We start from the raw sequence: 20,770 nt of genomic DNA on the forward strand, positions 1-20,770 counted from the left end.
TTCCTAAGACCTCGGATGATCTGGTTGTCTCAAACAACTCTATGCTTTGCATCCATTTGCAAAAATATGCAGAAGGGATAAACCAAAGATCTGTCATAGTCATGGAATCCAAACTTGTTTGGTATTTACTGAACAGTAAGCACATGTTGAGCAAACAGTATGACACAGAAGATGCTATGAGGACCAGCCAAACGAGTACGACCACCCTACTCATCAGGGCTCCTAACATTCAAAACTGTCAACAACTTCAGTTCAAACCCTGACTATCCAGAGTCTCTTAAGGAAGAATCACCAATTTCACTACTAAAAGTATTACACACTCCCTTCTTAACTGTAAGCACTGAATTTAACTCAACATTTTCTTACTGACTCAGGGTCAAAATTATAACTCTTTTTCATTCACTGTATTTAATCCACACTTGCCTTTGGAGTTTTTTTGAAACAGAAAAAAAGGACTGAACCAGGTATCAGAAGAAGTAGGGTCAAGTACTGGCTCTATAAACTTGCAGAGGTTTTTTTAATCTTTTTGTTTATTTCTTCATCTGCACCATGGGGTTAAACATGCATTCTACCTAACTCACAATAGTTTTTTTAATCTACTTTGCCCTACTCAGAGAAGAATATTCTAGGATAAATAAAACAATGAAAGGGAAGGACTGAATCACTAGTTCAGCACTACGTATGCACAGATACAAGCCACAATTGCGGAGTATGTGTGCTGGGTCATCTGAGAAGAAATTAAATGGCTCTACCTACACTCTTGAGTTTGAGTTGCGCCTACACTTCCATCCTTGCTGTCAGGCTGGCTGGCACTCCTTGAACCTAGTAGGCTTCCCATGAGTGGCCATTTGGCACAGTTCTTTTTTTGCTTCTAATCTGCTACAAACTTGGAAGTACCTCTACAGTAACAGGATGTAAGGCACTTTGTTTTGGGTGACGCTTAAAGGCAACAGTGTATGGTATTCATATTAACTTGGGTTTCCATTTCTTCACTTCCTGATCTGAGTCTGGTAAGCCAAAGACGCTTATGTTCTCTAATAGCTAAGGGCCAACCAGTGAGGTGCTTACTAGGGAGTTACTCTTAATATCTTGAAGACTAAATTCCTTTTAACTATTAATATTAGAAGACTTAGTGAATCACCCTTTCTCTCTCAGTGATGCCAATCCTCCTACAACTGTCCATAATTCTGTTCTCAACCAATACTACCAATCTTGGGCTAGCTTCTGACATAGGTCATAAAATCTCAGAAGCCTACAGTTGTTCCAAGGAAGTCTGTCACAAAGCTTTCTCAAGCCTTCTATCAGGGGTTCTAAATGGATATTAAAATTCCCAATTTATTCTGGATCTTTCAAGACCATCCCAAACTGGATCAATATCAACCAATACCTCTAGATCTTCTTCATAACTTGTCTGAGCTGATGCCATGATGGTGTCCTAAGATGTACTCGAGACATAAATAAGATTTGAAGGCAATAAATAAGAGCTTACACTTAACATAGCACTTATTATATACTAGGTACTATATATTTTCACATACTAGTTTAGTTCTAACAACAACACAGGGAGGTAGATACTATTATTAGCTCCATTTTACAGATGAAGAAACAACCTGTCACATAGCTAATAAGTGGCTGAATAGGGATCTGAAGTCACGAATTGTAATTCCAAAGTCTCTGGGCTCAATCACTGGTTGATACTACCTCTATAATGTCCCATCAGAAAAAAAAACAAAAAACAACAAAAAAACCAAAACAACTCTTTTGATTTATAACACTAATTCTGTGATGACGAATGTATTTGTTTTGGCCAATCTGAATTGACGATATGATCTGTCATATTATCCTATCCCAAGGGGAAGGCTAAGAGCTACTCTGGGCTCACCAAGAAAGATTAGCCATGTCTGCATACTTGATATCCTGCTGCTGATTTACATCATACCCTGACCTTTAACCTAGTTTATAATTCATCCCATCACAAGCTTTATTATTTAAAAATGTAATGATAATCTTACCCTGGACACATCTTATCTCCTTTTTTTTCATGTAAAATAGCACAGTCATAGCAAAAAACATGCTTGCATGGAATCTGTGAACAGAGACATATTAGTTAAGCACAAGAGAATTTAAAATATTTCCATAAAAAATAGACATAGAAGGCACTTGAGAACGATTTGTCAAAAACACCATTTATTAAGTACTAGAATAAGTACTAGAAAAGCAACAGTTAACCTTTTTCAGTAACAAAGGAATAGAAACCTTGGCTCTTTCCCCAATAAATGTATACATATGCATCTGCTTACACTTTCTGAAGTATAAACACTATGAGTTTCATCCTGTGTTTCCTAGCATGTAAAGCTCCTAATGAAGCCCACACTATCCAAACCCATCTACAGATTTAATGCAATTTTTCACAGAATTAGAACAAAAAATCCTACAGTTTGTATGGAACCACAAAACCCCGAACAGCCAAAGTAATCTTGAGAAAGAACAAATCTGGAAGTATCACAATCCCAGCTGTCAAACTAAACTACAAAGCTGTAGTAATTAAAACAGGATGGTACTGGCACAAAACAGACAAATGAATGAAACAGAACTGAGCCCAGAAATAAACTCATGCTCATATGGTCAATTAATCTATGACAGAGGAAGCAAAAATACACAATGGGGGAAACGCTGTCACTTCAATAAATGGTGATGGGAAACTGGACAGCCAGGAAAAGAATGAAACTGAACCACTTTCTTATACTATACACAAAAATAAACTCAAAATGGATTAAAAAGCTACATGTCTGACCTGAAACTGAATTCCTAAAAGAAAACACAGGCAGCAATTTTCTGGAAAGCAATCTTAGCAACATTTTTCTAGAGGTCTCCCCAGGCAAAGAAAACAAAAGCAAAAATAAATAATTGGGACTACAACAAACTAAAATGCTTTTGCACAGCAAAGGAAACCATCAACAAAACAAAAAGACAACCTGCAGAGAGGGAGAAATTTGCAAGTAAGATATCCAATTAGGGGTTAATACCTAAAACACATAAAGAACTCATACAACTCAACACCAAAACAAACGAAAAACCAAACACCACTCAATAACCTGATTAAAAATGGGCAGAGGATCTGAATAAACACTTTCCAAAGAAGAGAGATGGCCGATAGTCATGTGAAAAGATGCTCAACATCACTAACCATCAGAGAAATGTAAATCATAACCACAATGAGATATCACCTTACATCTGTCTGAATGGCTCTATTCAAAAGGACAAGAAAGAACATGCTGGTGAGAACGTGGGGAAAAAAGAACCCCCACTGCACTGCTGGTAGGAATGTAAACTGGCACAGCCACTATGGAAAATTGTATGGAAGTTTCTCAAAAAACTAGAACTTGAAGTACCATATGATCCAGTAATTCCACTTCTGGGAATTTACCTGAGGAAAACGAAAAACACTAATTCGAAAAGGCATATGCACCCTCATGTTTACTGCAACATTATTTATAATAGTCAAGATACGGAAGCAACCCAAGTTGTCTAATGATAGATAAATGGATAAAGAAGATGTGGTACATATACACAATGGAATATTTAAAAATTATAATAAAGTAATAATAATATAAAAACAATAGTACAATAAAATAATAAATAATACAAATTAAAATACAATAATTAAAAAATACACTCATAAAGAATTAGATCTTGCATCTGCAACAATGTGGATGAACCCAGAGGGTGTCATGCTACGTCAAGTTAGTTCAGAGAAAAGACAGGGGCACATGAGTGACTCTGTCAGTTAAATATCCGACTCTTGATTTCGGCTCAGGTCAAGATTTCAGGGTCATGAGACTGAGCCCCACATCAAGCTCCACACCCAGCAGTGAGTCTGCTTCTCTTCCTCTGCCCCCGCACCACCCCGCCTTGCTCATGAGCGCACACACTCTTTCCCCCTTTAAATAAATCTTTAAAAACAAAACAGAAAGACAAATGCCATATGATTTCACTTACATGTAGAATGTAAAAAACAAAACAAATACAACAAAAAGAGAAACAGTCATAAATACAGAGAACACATTAGTGGTTGTGGCAAAATAGGTGAAGGTGATTAAGAGGTACAAACTTCCAGCTATGAAACAGTCACAAGAATGAAAAGCACAGCATAGTCAATATTGAAATATTCTGAACTGTGTTATACAATATTGAAATATTGTCAATAATATTGTAATAACTTTGTGTGGTGAAAGAAGGTAGTAAGCAAAGTGTAATGTATGTAATTGTCAAACTACTATGTTGTACACCTGTAACTTATTTATTTATTTATTGAACAATTTTATTTACTTGACAGAAAGAGACGCGGTGAGAGAGGGATTACAAGCAGGCGGAGTGGGAGAGGGAGAAGCAGGCTTCCTGCTGAGCAGGGAGTCCAATGCGGGGCTTAATCACAGGACCCTGTGATTATGACCTGAGCCGAAGGCAGATGCTTAACACTTAATGACTGAGCTACCCAGGTGCCCACGTGAAACTAATTTAATGTCAACTATACTTCAATTAAAAATAAAAAATTTAAAATAAAAAAAATAATTTTTAAAAAAGCTCCCAAAGAATACTATAACCATGTTTTATCTTATCCTGTTCCTCCTGAAACTATTCCAAAGCAATAAAATAATAAGATCTCCTACATTTAAGTAGCATTTTTCTCTGACATTAATGAACCTATAAAAATAAATCAAAAGGAAACAGAAAAATGATGTTAAACCATTTTAAAATTCACAATCCATTACTGTTGATTAGTTATGTTATACAGCAAAGCAAGGGAGTACATTTTATGCCCTCTACCAGCAGACATGTTACTGAGTTCAATTTTTATCAAACACAAATGTGAAATTATCTTTTTTTAAGGGAGGATGTGTCAAAATTACTATAAAATTACAGCTGGGGGTTGTAATTGTTTTTAATGATTAGAATTCAACTCTCCAAAATTCTAAATAGTATTAGTTTTACATTAAAAGTTATAACCATCAAAAACGAGTAACTGATTTTACTCTTTAAACAAGAAAAAAATTTTTCCTTAATGAACTGTAATAAATGTACACTAACAGGTATCAAACAGTCCAAAGAAGTAAGTTTTCAGAAGTCAGTTTCCTTAGTATTTTTCAACTAATTCAAGAATTTGTCAGTTAAATGCATGTTATCCCAAAATTTCCCTTAGCTATTTCATGCTTATTTAAAAATGTCACAAACTTAGTCATTGAACAGTGATAAACCTACCTACTTAAATTTCAGAATCCTATCTCTACGCAAATGTTTACGTTTACTAAAACATTTAATTTAGTAATACTTACCATTCGCCCATAGATTTTAATAGGCAATCCACATTTGTCACAGAAATGAACTGGTGTATCATCCTTTTCACCTAAGATGTTTATCTGTTGAAATGATATAATTAAAATTTCCTTTTTAAGCATTTCTAAAAATTTTATTTATAATTTATGCAATGAATTGGTTAGTATTTATAAAAATTGTTAGAACCATTAAGGTTTTTTTGGTATAATTCCCATATATTCCATATCATTAGTTGTGCCACTGTTAGGTTTTTTTTCTCTTAGTGTTTACAGTTATTGATTTTACTTGACTTTACTGAAAATTACTTCAAATTATTTTTGAAAATAGTGGAAACAGGACATTAATGAACACATCATTTGAGTGTTCTAAAAAGTGTAATAGCTGTAATAAAAGCTCAAACCATTCTTTAAGTATTCTGATTGTTTTTATTGTTCTAATAAAATTTATTTTTAGTTATACCTGGAAGTCCCAAAAAAGGTGTCCAGGAAATCTTCTCTGATTTCCAAACAGTTCGCCCCCTTTACAGTCATACCGTTCCTCTTCATTATAATCAAATCCTTCTGAGAAAAGAAAGTGTTAAAGATTAACTTTTCACAGCCTAAATTTCATTTTGGAAGTACATGCACATGGCACCACAGACCTGTTCACTGAAAAGCCCATCTGACGCCTTTCAAAGCTCTTCTAAGGACAAAATAATCAAGACTAGTTTAAATCGAGTTTAAAATATCAGCTAGAGGGGCGCCTGGGTGGCTCAGTGGATTAAGACTCTGCCTTCGGCTCAGGTCATGATCTCAGGGTCCTGGGATCGAGTCCCGCATCAGGCTCTCTGCTCAGTGGGGAGCCTGCTTCCCTTCCTCTCTCTCTCTGCCTGCCTCTCCATCTACCCGTGATCTCTCTCTGTCAAATAAATAAATAAAATCTTAAAAAAAAAAAAATATCAGCTAGAAATGATCTTGGCAACCATCTAGTCCAATTCTCTTACTTCACGACTGAGAACATTGTAGTTTGGAGACCCATAACACAGATTAGTGGTAGAGCCAGAAACAGACCTCTAGAAATCTTCACTCCCACTCAAGTGCTCTTATTAACTCAACAGACTACCCTAACATAAAACTTCACTAATTACCATCATCACACTTGTTGCACAAACTTTAAAGATACTCATCACCACTTATTCTAATCTACCTACAAAAGTGGTATCATGTTGCAAGTGGCTGATTTTTTTTTTAAGATTTTGTTTATTTGACAGAGAGAGATCACAAGTAGGCAGAGAGGCAGGCAGAGAGACAGGGAAGCAGGCTGCTGAGCAGAGAGCCTGATGCAGGACTGGATCCTAGTACCCTGAGATCATAACCTGAGCTGAAGGCAGAGGCTTAACCCACTGAGCCACCCAGGCGCCCGCAAGTGGCTGATTTTATTGCAAAAGTATATAATGGAAACAAAGAATTCTTCACGTTTTCTTCTTACAACTTAAAATTAGGAATCCTCTCCTTCAGTCTTAAAACTGAGCCTGATTTTAGACATACCTCATCCTTTCAGTTAAAACCTCTCCCTGGTTTATCAACCAAACAGCAGAAGCCGTATCATATCTATTCACAAGTATCCTCCTCTACACTGCATATACCAATAAAGTTATGAAGATCAAATGGGCTCAATTTCTCTGACCCTGATCATAATCTTCTCATCTCACACAAAAGAAGAGAAAACTAATGGGCAGTGTGATGGTAATTCTAGGTAGAATCCAATTACCTAAAGTAAAGCTGAGAAGACACAGCTATCCCTCCAAAATGCCAGGCTTCTCATGTCTCTTTTGGCCCTAGAACTGGTAAACAGAGTAGCCCAAGCACACAAGTTTTAACTTTACCCACATGGCTAAATTACAGCACCTGTGTATGGAGTGGTCCATGGACATACACACAAATACAGCAATGTAAGGATTCTTCAAAGCTGATCTAGATACTCAGTGCACTGCTAATGATCTCCAATACAGAGTAAAGTTCAAAGAGTGTTCTTATAAAGTTACAAATGAGTGACCTTAAGTAAGTCTTTTTTTTTTTTTAAAGATTTTATTTATTTATTTGACAGAGATCACAAGTAGGCAGAGAGGCAGGCAGAGAGAGCGAGAGGAGGAAGCAGGCTCCCTGCTGAGCAGAGAGCCCCATGTGGGGCTCGATCCCAGGACCCTGGGATCATGATCTGAGCTGAAGGCAGAGGCTTTAACCCACTGAGCCACCCAGGCGCCCTTAAGTAAGTCTTATGAGGCCCATTTATACCTTATAAAAGCTGCTGTCATCGAAACTCAAAATAAGGAAAATCAATTTCTCTTATTTATCTAAAATGCAGAAAATTATTGCATAAAACAACAGACAAGAAAATGAGGAACATATAATCATTTTTCAAAGTAGTTCAACCTGTATTCCCATTCTTAAAACTACATATAAATTTATATAGGTATCATAACAGAACCCAAAACTCCTTATTTTGATAAATGCCTAGGAAAAGCACCAATCACTTATTATTTTTTTACCCCAAATAAGTGAATCTAGAGTAGTCAAACATTATCTTCAGCCTCAGTTTGCTCTATTGAGAGAGAGAATGGTAACAATTCCTTATAGAAAGTGTGTGGGCTTGCGGGGTTAGAGAAGAGGGAATGAAGGGATATCTGAGAGGAAAAGGATAGAAGGGGGTTTGTAACTTTATTGCCTTGTTGGATTATTACAACAAGAATTTATTTGCATACTACTGTGCAGTTTTTAGAAATTACTGAAAGAAACCAAAAGACCAAAGAGGGTGCACCCTAGGTTATGAATAGTGTGACAGCAGCCCTAAGTTGTACCACTACAGTTTATAACATTTGACTTCAAATGTACTTGTTCGGATGGGAAGAGATACCCTACAATAAAAGGAACCATAATATGAGGTATAATTAAAATATTGTGATTCCAAAAAGATATAGAGATAGACTGTTGGAATAGAACAGGAAATCTAGAAACAGACATAAATACGTTTAGACCTTCAATGTATGATAATGATGGCATTCCTATTTGGCACAGAAACGACAGATCATTCAACAGCTGGGACAAATAGCCAGCTGTTTAAGAGAAAAAATAAATAGAGCCAAACTCCACTTTACTTTTTTAATAACCAAATATTTGTCCATAAATGTTCCAATGCCAGCTAACTTTTTCTGTAAAAGGCTAGATAAGTGTGTATTTTAGGCTGTGTTGGTCTCTTGTAATAACTCAACTATGCTATTACAGTGTGAATGAAAGAAGCCGTGAACAGAACTTAAATGAATGGGCATGGCTGTGTTCCAATAAGACTTTATAAAAACTGGGCTGGATTTGGTCCACAAGCCATAGTTTGCTGACCCTGTACTGAAGAGTAAGATGGGAAAACTAATTTATGCTCATGAAATAGGGAAAAGGCCTTTCTAAGGATTTTATAAAACCCAGAAGTCATAACAGAAAAGACTGGATTGGTATCCGACTACAAAGAATCTTCAAACTTCTATACAATAAAAATTGTATATAGAACATGTAAAAGACAAATGGTGAATGTACACAATATATGACAAAGAGCCAATCTGTGCATTCACTGGGAAAGAACTCATAAAAGCCAATTGGTAAAATAATTTATAAAAAAACTCATAAAAATAAAGAGAAAGACAACAAAACAGAAAAAATTAGTTAAAGGATATGAACAGGTAGATCCTTCACAAAAGAAATAATCAATACTATAAAAAGATATATATATACATATATATAACCCCACTCATAATTAAAGAAATGTATGTCAAAACAAAAATTTTAAAAGGTTAATAGTCCCAATATTGGTGTGTGGGAATTAAACTGATTTTTTTTTTTTGCAAAGCTATTTGAAAATATTCATTAAATTCTAAAATGCACAGTATCTATCAAGTTATAAAATACCTAAATCATGCAAAATGTAAATTCTAAACCAAGGATGCATGCTAAGCTATATGTACAAGAATATTTACTACAACATTGTTTTCAACAGCAAAAAAGTTAGAAAAATCATTAAATTATGACATATCCATTAAGAAAATATCTAAACCTATTTTCTTAAATGAGCACAACTGTACATCCTGATAAACTGCAAAATTTCAAATGCATCTTACATGCAAAAAGGGCAGTTATACATTAAAAAGTTACTATAAAAAATTACTTTGGTGAAGTATTGTCAAGGGAGAGAAACAAATTTCACTTTTAGTACTATGTTTTCTGCAACATTATTTAGTTTTTTCTTTTAACAACAGGCAGTGTTACTTTTAATAACAAAAGAAAAAAAACAAAAATATTATAAAGGAAGAGAAAAGTACATGCCAAAATGAGAAGTCAAACAGAAAGACTAAAATATGAAGACAGTAAGATAAAAAAGATCTTAAATAAATAAAGAAGACCACATGGATTATTTGGTGGAATGAGACTTCCGGACTTCTCAACTTAAACAAATTACCTTCATCCCCAGGTGGAGCCTTTGCAGGCATCCTGTTTATAGTCCTTGGAGCTCGAGGTGCGGTTTTGGTTTTGTTCCCTTGTTTGGAGATGAGCTTTATAGGAATTCGTCTTCGAACATCAAGACCACCCAACGATCCAGAACTATTAGTGCCTTGTAACTCATTATCTATGTCAGAAGAAAAAAAGTTGTGATTTCTTTCAGTTATCCTTTTCTGAAGGTTATTCTGACACAGGTATTAAAATCACATACCCAACATTATCAAGGGCTAAATATCTGGGCTCTGATTTTAAATATTATGTTATATAAGTTTAAACACTAATTTTCTCTGTACTGGATAAAACCTTAAAGCAATGCTTTTTGAGACACAGAACTCTTTAAAAAGTTGACAAAAGTTATAGAACCTCTCCCTGAAGTAGACAAAAATTTTCATGAGTCCAGAAGAGTTCACAGAAAACATAAAACCCTTCACAGGCCCAAGATAAGAATTTCTGTCTTTAACCAGAAGAGATTTTCTTAAAAGGAAACAAAAAGAAAAGAAAAGAAAAAAAGAATAAGAGGAAGGGGAAGGAGGAAAAGAAAGAAACCATCCCTATTCTCCACCAAACACACAAAAACACTTAAGTCTGTGAAGTGAATCTACATTAGGACAATCAAAACCAACACAAAGCTAACACTGACAATGGCAAAATTAAATAAATAATGCATCTGAAAATGAAGTTAGTTTTAAGGAAGGTGATTATTTCCTTAAGTGTAAAATGGTTTTTCTAAAAAAGTATTCAAGAACAGCAAAAATTACTACACCATTTAATAGTAGAAATACGCAATAATGTATTTGTGCTATACCCCTCCTAGAGATAAAATGCAAGTGTGTTATTCTGAACAGCATCATAATGGAACGTTAAGAGTTTAGGAGGATGCAAGGTTTCTGTGATTAAACTAGATCTAAACAAGGAACACTTTCTAGGTCCCTGCTTGTTATTAGCTATGAAACAAATTAATTTCTCATGAGTAATGGGAGCATTATTTCATAGAACTGACTCCATCTGAAGGTTGTCTCCCTTTTTTAAGTCTATGACAAAATATTACAATACAGAAAATATTCACCTTTACCTACTAAAGACACAAAGGGAAATGCCCTAAAATAGGAAATGCAAATAAAATAATTTTAAAAAATAGTAATGTTTTAAATGTGAAAATTACTGAACTGCCCCCACAGGAGATATCACCATCAAGATTAATAGGCACACTGTTCACATCACATTCAGTAAAAGCCAAATTTGGAAAGTAACCTAGTACTAATGACCTCCAAGGCTACTAAGATCAGACACATGTTAAATTCACATCAATTTGCACTCTTCCTGAACAATATTTATTTAAGTTTTATTTATCTACAAAATCTCTATACCCTACATGGGACTCAAACTCACAACCTTGAGATGAAGAGTCGCATGCTCTTCTGACCAAGCCAACCAGGCGCCCCTCTTTCTGAGCAATATTTAGAACAAAATTCAAGATACGTTCTTAACAATTAATTAAATATCTTTCAGTCTACTTTCTATTATTACTTTTATAATAGCTAATCCTCAAAGAAAAAAATTCATGGAAAGGAATTACATGGTTAGCTAAACTCTTGAATTAGGATAAACCCAACCTGGTCAACTTTCAACACTTCACAAAATGTATTAACGAGTTGAATAATATATTTCATCTGCTTCCATTCTAGTTATTTATGTAAAAGTACCTACAAGCAAAGTAATAGCCAAAGGACAGACATGAATCAACTTTTTTTCTAATTCAAAAGGTATTCCTGATTTTTCAATAAAATAAAAAAGCAAGTCAATGTAGACAAATTTAACAGTTCAGTGTTGTCCTTCAGATATTAGAAGGACTCAATGGTTTAACCTAGAGGAATGACCAAAATACCAACACTTCATTACAGCAAATCCTTTTCCTACCATCCTGAACACGTGTCACAACAGTAGCTTGCTTAGTCTCCCACACTTTTTAGGAAGTCCACTCCCCTTTAACACCTTGCTGCCGACCTCACAGACTGCAAGCCCATAAAGCTTTTAAGCATTTAAGAGTGACATCATTCTGGGTTTGTCTCTCTTTTCTTTTTAATTAAAAATCAGAAAATACAGCACAATTTCTTTTTGAATATGCCAACTAAAAATATGAAGCCCATAACTACAAAAATCCTTGGATATTATAGAGAAAATGAGAACTAAAGCTATCACTGTCATTTATTTTTCTTTTTTTATTTTATAAAGATTTTCTTTTTAAGTATTCTCTACATCCAGTGGGGGGCTTGAATTTATAATCCCAGGATTGAGTCAGTCACATGCTCTACCTGCTGAACCGGCCAGGCACCTCTTTGAGGCCATTTAAGATGAATCCACTTTAAAAAGGAGTAACACTTTCATATTATAGGTTTTTTTTTAATTTCATTTAGAATTTTATCCTGAAATAAAGGAACCAAGAAATACCTTACCAAATTTAGATTTCAGTTACAACCAAGAGCTGATTCTTAGAAGGACCAAAGAATGAATCAAGGTTAAATCATACTTTCCTGGAGTAGTTTTTCCTGGCAAAATTCTATTAGAACACTACAAGATAGCCTTCATATTATGTTTGACTTTTCAGCATAATCATAAATTCAGTCAATTTTGTGTATAATATTCAAGGGTATCCTCAATTTCCCCAAGACCCTCTCTTAATCCTTTGACATTAAAATCTTTCTTTTAAGATGCCTACCTAATCATAATGTCTTCAATCAACTGGCATTTCCTCAACTTGCCAATGATTTCATTTGCGATTTAAACACTTACCAAATTCACGCTTAAGAATCCCATGAAAACCTGAATCTTTTGCAAGGTTTATAATGAAGCAAGGAAAATGACTTATAACAAAATTAAAAGAATAGAAAAAGAGGTGCCTGGTTGGCCCAATCAGTAGAACGTGTGACTCTTGATCTAGCGGTTGTAAACTGGAGCCCCAGGTTGGGTGTAGAGCTTACTTAAAAATAAAATCTTAAAAAAAAAAAAAAAAAAAAAAGAATAGAAAAGGAGCAGCAGTGTTATCTGAGTAAGAACTAATTTTTTAGGTGGTCAGCTCATTTGTGAATATTTTCATGTCAGGATGACTCTTTCCTTTCTTAGGCAATATTTTAACTTAAAAACTAGGATAACAAATACTCAGAGACATACCCAGCCCTACTACAACTTCCCAACATAACATCCTCTAAACTGTGCAACGGGCTTGACCCCCATTATCTAAAACATTATCTAATGATAACTGTTTTGCTAAAGCTGCATGTTTGCTACTCAAACACCAATGTCCCAGAGTTTCAATTCTACAAAACTTCCAAATACTAGAGTTCCTTACATACAGCCTGGGTCTTGGCCCTCTTCTCCTCTGTATTCTCATTCAAGTGATCTCATCCATCCTCATTCCATAAAATATGAGCTATCTGGTCCTAAGTCTCAAATCTGTATTTTTCAACCCACATCTTTCCTCTGATCTCCACCTGACATCTCCCCTTGTATGTCCCAGTACAGAGCTCATACTTAGCAGTCCAAAATCTCATTCCCAAGTTCCCAGGTCTCAGCTTTACCACTTAAAAAAAAAAAAAAAGTCTGTTTCCTTCCCAAGTTTTCTCCAACTTAGTAACAGACACTACCTAGCTGTCAAACCAGACACCTAGGCATCTCTGCTTTCCCTTGCAAAGCTCCTACTGAGTTCTACCATGAAAATATGGAATCTGCACATTTCCCTTTTCCCTAAACCAAGCCAACTTCACCAAGTTGAGCCTCTGTTCTTGTCTACTGCAATCACCATTTCAATTGTCTATTTTCTATTATTCTTCCCTCCCTCTGTTACACCATTCCGCATGAACAACCTATTGTCTTTTTAAAAGAACTTATGTTTCTCCTGTACTCCTGTTCAATAGCTTCACATTGCACTTAAAACAGAATCAAATCTTTACCATGGCCTTCAAAGTCTTTTATGATCTGACCCCTGCTTTCCTTTCCAATCTCTTAGGGCCCTTTTCTTCTTGCTAATCTGCAGCTGACTAACCTCTACATTTTCCTTCCTCAGAATCTTTGTATTTGCTAGAAATGCTTTCCTCCTCATTAATTCCAAGGATGGATTCTTCTCATCTATCAGATCTCAGCTTGTAAATACTACCTTTACAGAAAGACCCTCCCTGACCACTCTCTCTGAAGCTTCCTCCTATTTAGTCTTTACCACAGTTTTTTTTCAAAGCACTCATCATGATCTGTAATGTTTACGTTTAAAAAACAAAACAAAAACAAAAAACTTGTCTATCTTGTCTTCCCCAACAGAATGTAATCTCCATGAGGTCAGGGACTCAGTCCGTCTTGTTTACAATTCCATCATTCCATCTCCAGGCATACAGGTATCTAGTGTATGTTATGCTGACTAGCACTCACTAAATTTTATAGAAATATAATTTTGTATCTATATGTACAAAATTAAGTAGGTATTTGATGATTGAGAGCATCCTAACCAATAGTTAATACAAGGAATATCCTTTTTTCCTACTTACGATACGGCTGATAGAACTGTACGGAACACTAACTCCAAGTGCACTCATTCAATATTCAAAAAACACAAAGAAGAAAAAGCCAAACAACACATAGCGAAGAGCGGAGTCATTCTTACTTGAAGAAAGAGATCAGAATATCTTGAATTTATGCTCTCCTTTATAAACGCCCCCAAATGATGAGTAAGGACCACAGCCGGAGCGCGGGGCATGCTTTGGACTCAGGCAGAAAAAGCCGCTCGGAGTATGATTCCGAAAACCATATCCGACTCCCTTCTCCCACCTCTAGTCCATGAAGGACCGGAGAGACAATAACGACCCGCAGTGACCACCGCAGCACCCGCCCAAGGCTGGCTGAGACAGCAGGAAGTCTCCAACCCACTCCCGCGTATCGACTCCCAGCGTAATGAGCTTTCCCGACTCTGAGATTGGAATCTACCCGCCAGTCCCCAACACGTAGAGTAGAGCACCCGGGATGAAGAAAAAAAAGAAGAAGAAGAAGAAGCCAGGTCTCTCTCGTCCCCACGAGGCCCGCGCCGCCCACCGTCTGGGCTGGGAGCTCAGCAGAACCAGAGAAGCGGCTGTTGCCGGCACCGAGGCTGTAGGTACCACACCGGACGGTAGGCCGGGAAGCAGCAGGCCCTTGCCGGGCACGGGGAGGGGTCTGTAAGATTTCTTCCTCACCGCCACCCCCCACTGCTGTAGGGCGAGCGTATCCCCTCTCTGCCCGCTGGGCAGCCAGTCCCAGGCCGGCCAAGGGGACATGGAACCGGGACCCCCACTGCCTCCGCCTCCTTACCAGTGTGATCCATGATTCGGCTCGCAGGGCACAGTGGGAACGGAAGTAAACCGCGCCGGAGTCGCAGGGAGCGCGTGCGCTCTACCTTCCGGAGCCCGGGAGGCGGAAGTGCGGCGGCCAAGTTGCCGCGGCTTTGGCCTCCCCAGGCTTCCTGCTCTCTTATCCACTACCCAACTTCGGTGAGGGAGTCAGGCATAGTTTGGGGAGAGGGGGACAAAGAGGTTAAGCAAAGAGCTTCCAAGTCCAGGTTGCTGAGCCTTCTCCTCGCGTGCTTCAAGAGAGAATAGCCTTTAACTACGGAAAGGAGACCCACGGAAGCAGGGGAGGGGGAGAGCAGTAGTAGCCGGAGGAATAAGCTCGCGGCAGGTAAGGCGCCTGCCTGCCTCCACAGAGCGTTGCCTTCTGGGACTTGTAGTGCGCTGGGCCCCCGGAGCCGGTCAGGCCCACTGCGCAGGCTCGGCCGTTGGGCTGGCCCCACCCCGGCGGGCGGAGTAACGGTTTGGAATCCCCCGGAGTGCGCGAGCGCTAGTCTCCTCCACCCGGTGCGGGGAAAGTGTAAACACGCGCGCCCCGAAGGCGTCCTCCAGTGGGAGGTTGCCCAGGGGATGGCTGGGCTGGGAGAAGAGAGAAAGGCTCTTTGCTTATTGTCTCAAATTTGCTTTGTCCTGGCGAGCTCCGCAGACCCACGCAGAGCCGTCTTGGTATACACTCCTGTTCCCACCGCTTGAGTTTCTAACGGTTGAAACGCCGAACGCTCGACTAGCACTCGTATTTCCTAGCCGGGAGCGCCCGGACCACCTAAGGGCGCGGGGGAGCCGCGGCTGCCCCTCTGGCAGGGACGGCGGCAGGGAAGTGCGGAGCGGAGCCGAAGAGGGGATGCACGCGCAGTGAGGCGGAGAGAGCGGCGAGGCCGGCCGGAAGGGAGAGGGTGAAAAGGAAAGGCCTAAAATGAGGAAGAGAGAGTTAGCACACGGGCAGTACCTAGTTCCAGTTCTTGGTCCCCGGGGGCTGTGGTTGCGGCTGCCTTCATCGTCCTCAGCCAAAACAAAGGAAAGTGCCACAGAGTGGTTCCTGGGGACCTTCAGTGCGGCCTCCACCTCGCCGACTCGGCTCATGTGTGTCCACTCCCTTCTCCAACCCTTTACACTTGGTGCTCTGGGATGAGTAGAAAGGAGCACAATTAGGAGAAAACACAAGCTTGGGAGCCGAGGGATTTGGGTTCTATTCCTGTCGTCCCTTGGTGACATCATTACCTTGGCTTGTTCACGCTTTCAGTGCCAGAGTTCCTGGATCAATAGAGGGTTGTTGTTGTTGTTGTTGTTGTTGTTATTATATTGCCCTAATAGGAATGTTTTCGCGGTACTGAATTCTGGATACAGGGTGTGCAGTGGTGTGTTGTATCTAGAGTTATGCAGTAACACCTTTGAGTCATAAAGATCAGACCTGTGTTCTCTGTTATCTGCTGAATGCTTTAGTGGGGTGTTTTTTTTTAAAAAGACTTCCGCGCTATATCTGAAGCGTTATAATAAGCAAGTTTTTAGATAACAGTTAACAGCTGAGGATAATTGTGAATCAGAGGTACCCCCCTGCTTTTGTTGAAATGTATATTTCTGTTTAATGAGTAGTTTCCAAGATGCTTTAAAAAAAAAAAAAAAGATTTTATTTGCCTGACAGATCACAAGTAGGCAGAGAGGTAGGCAGAGGGAAGGGGTGGGAAGCAGGCTCCCTGCTGAGCAGAGAACCCGATGTGGGACTTCATGACCTGAGCCAAAGGCAGAGGCTTTAACCACTGAACCACCCAGGTGCCCCTCCAAGATGCTTTCAGTTGCAGAGCTTATTTTTTGTTTTGGAGGTTGGAGGAAGTTTGACCATACTTGACTGTTTCTCTAAATACAATGCTAATATGATCAGGCATTTTTCACCCACTTGGGGTACAAAGGAAGGTAGTTTTCACCTAGGAAGTCCTCTCTTTGTGGGTTTTTTTTTTTCCCTCTCCTCCTGTTTAGCCTGTCAGCCATACTTCAAATTAATGCAAATCCAGGTTCATATTAGCCTCTGCCAGTGCTCATATTTAAAGAATTAGAATAAAAAAGGGCCTTCAAACTATATTTTACATAATTTAGTCTGTAAATCAGAAGTTGTGTCAGCACTTATTGGTGCATCCAGTTATGAAAATTTACTGAGGGAAACTCACTTATTTTAGATTTCCTGTTGATAAGATGTTAGAAAAACATTTGTTGAATTATTTGTTTGACATCTGTTGCTTTCGTGCAGTGCTTATAGCATCTGTGTTCTGTATTCATTTCCCCTTAACTGTAGTTGCCTCACTTTATCAGGGCGGTAGCAGTGTGACAAATTAATGTCTACCTAAACTGATAAGTGAGAGTGTACATAGACTTTTATTTGATTGCTGCCCTTTGGTATCCATTGTTGGTGACCTGTGTGCTATAATCACAATTTATTAAAAGTCAACATTCTCAGTACGCTCTACATGCCTTCTATGTAATAATCTATTATTATTGATTGTTACTTAGACAACTTTTATAAAATGAAAATTAAAAATAAAATTAGCAGCACAATTTAAAACAACAACAAAAAATCGACATTCATATTGATTTTACAGCTTGGTGCTGTCCTGAGGTTTATAAAAACCAAACAGCATAGTAATGGGTGATCTGAAGCACTGAGGTGTGTATTTGCATCTTGCTGACAGACCCGTCTGCTGGCCCAGGAATTATAAGCTAATGTTCTTTAAGATGTTTTAGTAACCTTCCATTTGCATAGCACTGTTTACACTAAGAGAAAAATAAGCTGGGTATCAGAGAGCTTGTTTGACTTGTGCTCTTTCTTGGTCCATGTTTGAGAATACTGAAAAATAAGGTATGATTGTCCAGAACCCTGGAAAATAAGATTCCAGAGTAACAGTTAAGAAAGAGCACAGAGGGGGCGCCTGGGTGGCTCAGTGGGTAAAGCCGCTGCCTTCGGCTCAGGTCATGATCTCAGAGTCCTGGGATCGGGCTCTCTGCTCAGCAGGGAGCCTGCTTCCTCCTCTCTCTCTCTGCCTGCCTCTCTGCCTGCTTGTGATCTCTCTGTCAAATAAATAAATAAAAATCTTAAAAAAAAAAAAAAAAGAAAAAGAAAAAGAAAGAGCACAGAGGGGTGCCTGGCTGGCTCAGTTGGTGAAGCATGTGACTCTGGATCTCAGGGTCATGAGTTCAAGTCCCAGGAGCTTGTTTGCGACTCCAGTACCAGGCCAGGACATCTCCCTAAAGCTCTTTCGGTGGCATCACACTAAGCAGAAGGCAAGAACTGTATAAATAACGATCCCTACAAGGATCAGACTGGCAGCATTTATAGAAATAATTAAAAGCACATACAATTAAATTCTAAGTGTTTTGAGGGAAGGCAGTGCTACTCACATTCAGAGAAAATAATAAGCAGTAGGACGGAGGGGAGTTAGGTAGACTTTATGGAGGGATTTAAGCCGAGCCTTGGTGAACAAACAGGATTTGGAAAGTAGGGGAGCAATGAAAGAGGCTTATCAAATAGGAGCAAGGGCCCAGACTGAGTATTGTAACTTACACAGAGGACAGTGATCAGCTTGACTTGCATTGTTGGTCCATGTCTGGGAGTACTGAAAAATAAAATTAAGGTATGATTCTACAGAAACTTGAAAAGTAAGATTCCAGAAAAACAGTTCAGAAAGAACACATGGGACGCCTGAGTGGCATAGCTGGTAAAGCATGTGACTCTTGATCTGGGGATCATGAGTTCACGCCCCATATGTGGTGTGGAGTTTACTTTTAAAAGAGTTTTAATTACCAAAAAGTACATAAACAAAACCTAGCCTGATATATTATTCATATAAACAGCATAGTTCAGCAAGATATGTTTTTTTTTTAAATGAGCAGAACTTCAGTTTGGAGCAGGGGGAAGTGAATCAACACTATTACCTAGGGCACCTGGGTGGCTCAGTCGGTTAAGCCTCTGCCTTTGGCTTAGGTCATGATCTCGGCGTCCTGGGATCAAGTCCTGCACTAGGCTCTCTCCTCGGTGGGGGGCCTGCTTCCCCCCCACCCCCGCTTGCCTCTCTGCCAACTTGTGATCTCTCTCTCTGTCAAATGGGTAAATAAAATTTTTTTTTTTTTTTTAAATACTATTACCTATACGAGAAGAACAGTTGACTGGGATGGCTGGCTGGCTCAGTTGGTGGAGTGTGCAGTTCTTAATCTTGGGGTTGTAAGTTGGGGAACCACGTTGGATGTAGAGATTGCTTACAGATAAAATCTTTAAAGAGAGGAGAGAGAGAACAGTTGACCAGGAAACCAGAGACCATTGTGAGGTCCAAAATGCTAGTTTGTATGAATCAACTGTTAAAAAGAGAAGAACTGATCAGGATAGTGTCCATTATACATGAAAACGTTTGATAAGTAGGGGCACCTGGGTGGCTCAGTCGGTTAAGCGTCCAACTCTTGGTTTCAGCTCAGGTTGTGAGCTCGACCCTGTGTCTGGCTCTGTGCTTAGTGCAGAATCTTCTGGAGATTCTCTCTCTCTGTCTCCCCCTCTGCCCTTCTCCTGGTGTGCATATGCCCACTCTCTCTCAAATCTTTAAAAAAAGAAGTTTGTTAAGTAGAAGTGGATGGGAAAGGCAGTAGAATATAGTGATTAGGTAGTTGAACTTGACAGTTAAAGACCGGGGATTCCAGGCCTGGTGCTGCCATTTCCTAGCTGCGAGACTTTAGGCAGGTGACCTAATTTTTGTGGCTAACTTCCTTCCTTTGTAGAATGGGGGTAACAATCGTACCTGTCTTTGGGGTTGTGAGAATTAAATGTTTTTTATCAATCTAAAGCACTTCGTACTCTCTGGCACACAGTAAGCCCTCATTAAATGGTAGTTCTTATTACCATGGTAATTACTATAGTCATTACTTCTTAAGGTGACAGTTAAGATTAAATGAGATAATATTAGCATAGCAGCTGGCACATCATTAAAGGAATGTTAAATATTAGCTACAATTTTATTATTACCTATAAAAATGGATTGAAGATAGGTTTTGAGATAGGGTCAGTAAGGCTGATTGGAACCTACTAGCATACTGATAACAAAACAAAACTGATGTTTAGCTAAGATTCTGACTTCTCTGTGTTGGAATCGGTTGAGTGATCTGCCCTCAAACGGGGTTAGCAGCCAGCCTTAACCCTAACCCCACACAGTCCCAATTTCTTCCTCTCCCTACCAGCTCTTGAAACTGAGCCCTAACACATTACCACAGCCAAGCCTTACCAAGTATGGCAGCTGGTTTTCCAAACACCATCAAAAACTGGGCAAGAGGGCGCCTGGGTGGCTCAGTGGGTTAAGCCGCTGCCTTTGGCTCAGGTCATGATCTCAGGGTCCTGGGATCGAGTCCCGCATCGGGCTCTCTGCTCAGCAGGGAGCCTGCTTCCCTCTCTCTCTCTCTCTGCCTGCTTCTCTGCCTACTTGTGATCTCTCTCTGTCAAATAAATAAATAAAATCTTTAAAAAAAAAAAAAAAAAAAAAACTGGGCAAGAAGGAGAAAGTAAAGAGCCCAAGGACTGAATATTGCTGA

The 20,770-nt window shown here is 38.8% G+C and overlaps 1 protein-coding gene across 2 annotated transcripts in view; it reads right to left on the bottom strand.

Annotated features, from left to right (window-relative positions):
• Positions 1 to 15,425, bottom strand: part of LOC111155306 (Cbl proto-oncogene like 1) — a 19,313-nt gene extending 3,888 nt beyond the window's left edge. The window contains exons 1-5 of one of the 2 annotated variants that reach the window (XM_022515447.1): positions 15,183 to 15,425; positions 9,814 to 9,981; positions 5,794 to 5,891; positions 5,334 to 5,417; positions 2,013 to 2,086 (exon numbers count right to left, since the gene is read on the bottom strand). In XM_022515447.1, the coding sequence (XP_022371155.1) occupies positions 2,013 to 2,086; positions 5,334 to 5,417; positions 5,794 to 5,891; positions 9,814 to 9,981; positions 15,183 to 15,195 (437 nt within the window). In that variant the 5' untranslated portion in view covers positions 15,196 to 15,425. Of the gene's footprint in view, positions 1 to 2,012; positions 2,087 to 5,333; positions 5,418 to 5,793; positions 5,895 to 9,813; positions 9,982 to 15,182 lie in introns of both variants that reach the window. The other variant, XM_022515446.1, reaches the window with a different exon arrangement.
• Between the last annotated feature and the right edge of the window lie 5,345 nt (positions 15,426 to 20,770).

Source organism: Enhydra lutris, unplaced genomic scaffold (assembly GCF_002288905.1).
Source record: "Enhydra lutris kenyoni isolate GAN:26980312 unplaced genomic scaffold, ASM228890v2 scaffoldscaffold40, whole genome shotgun sequence".
NCBI lineage: Eukaryota > Metazoa > Chordata > Mammalia > Carnivora > Mustelidae > Enhydra > Enhydra lutris.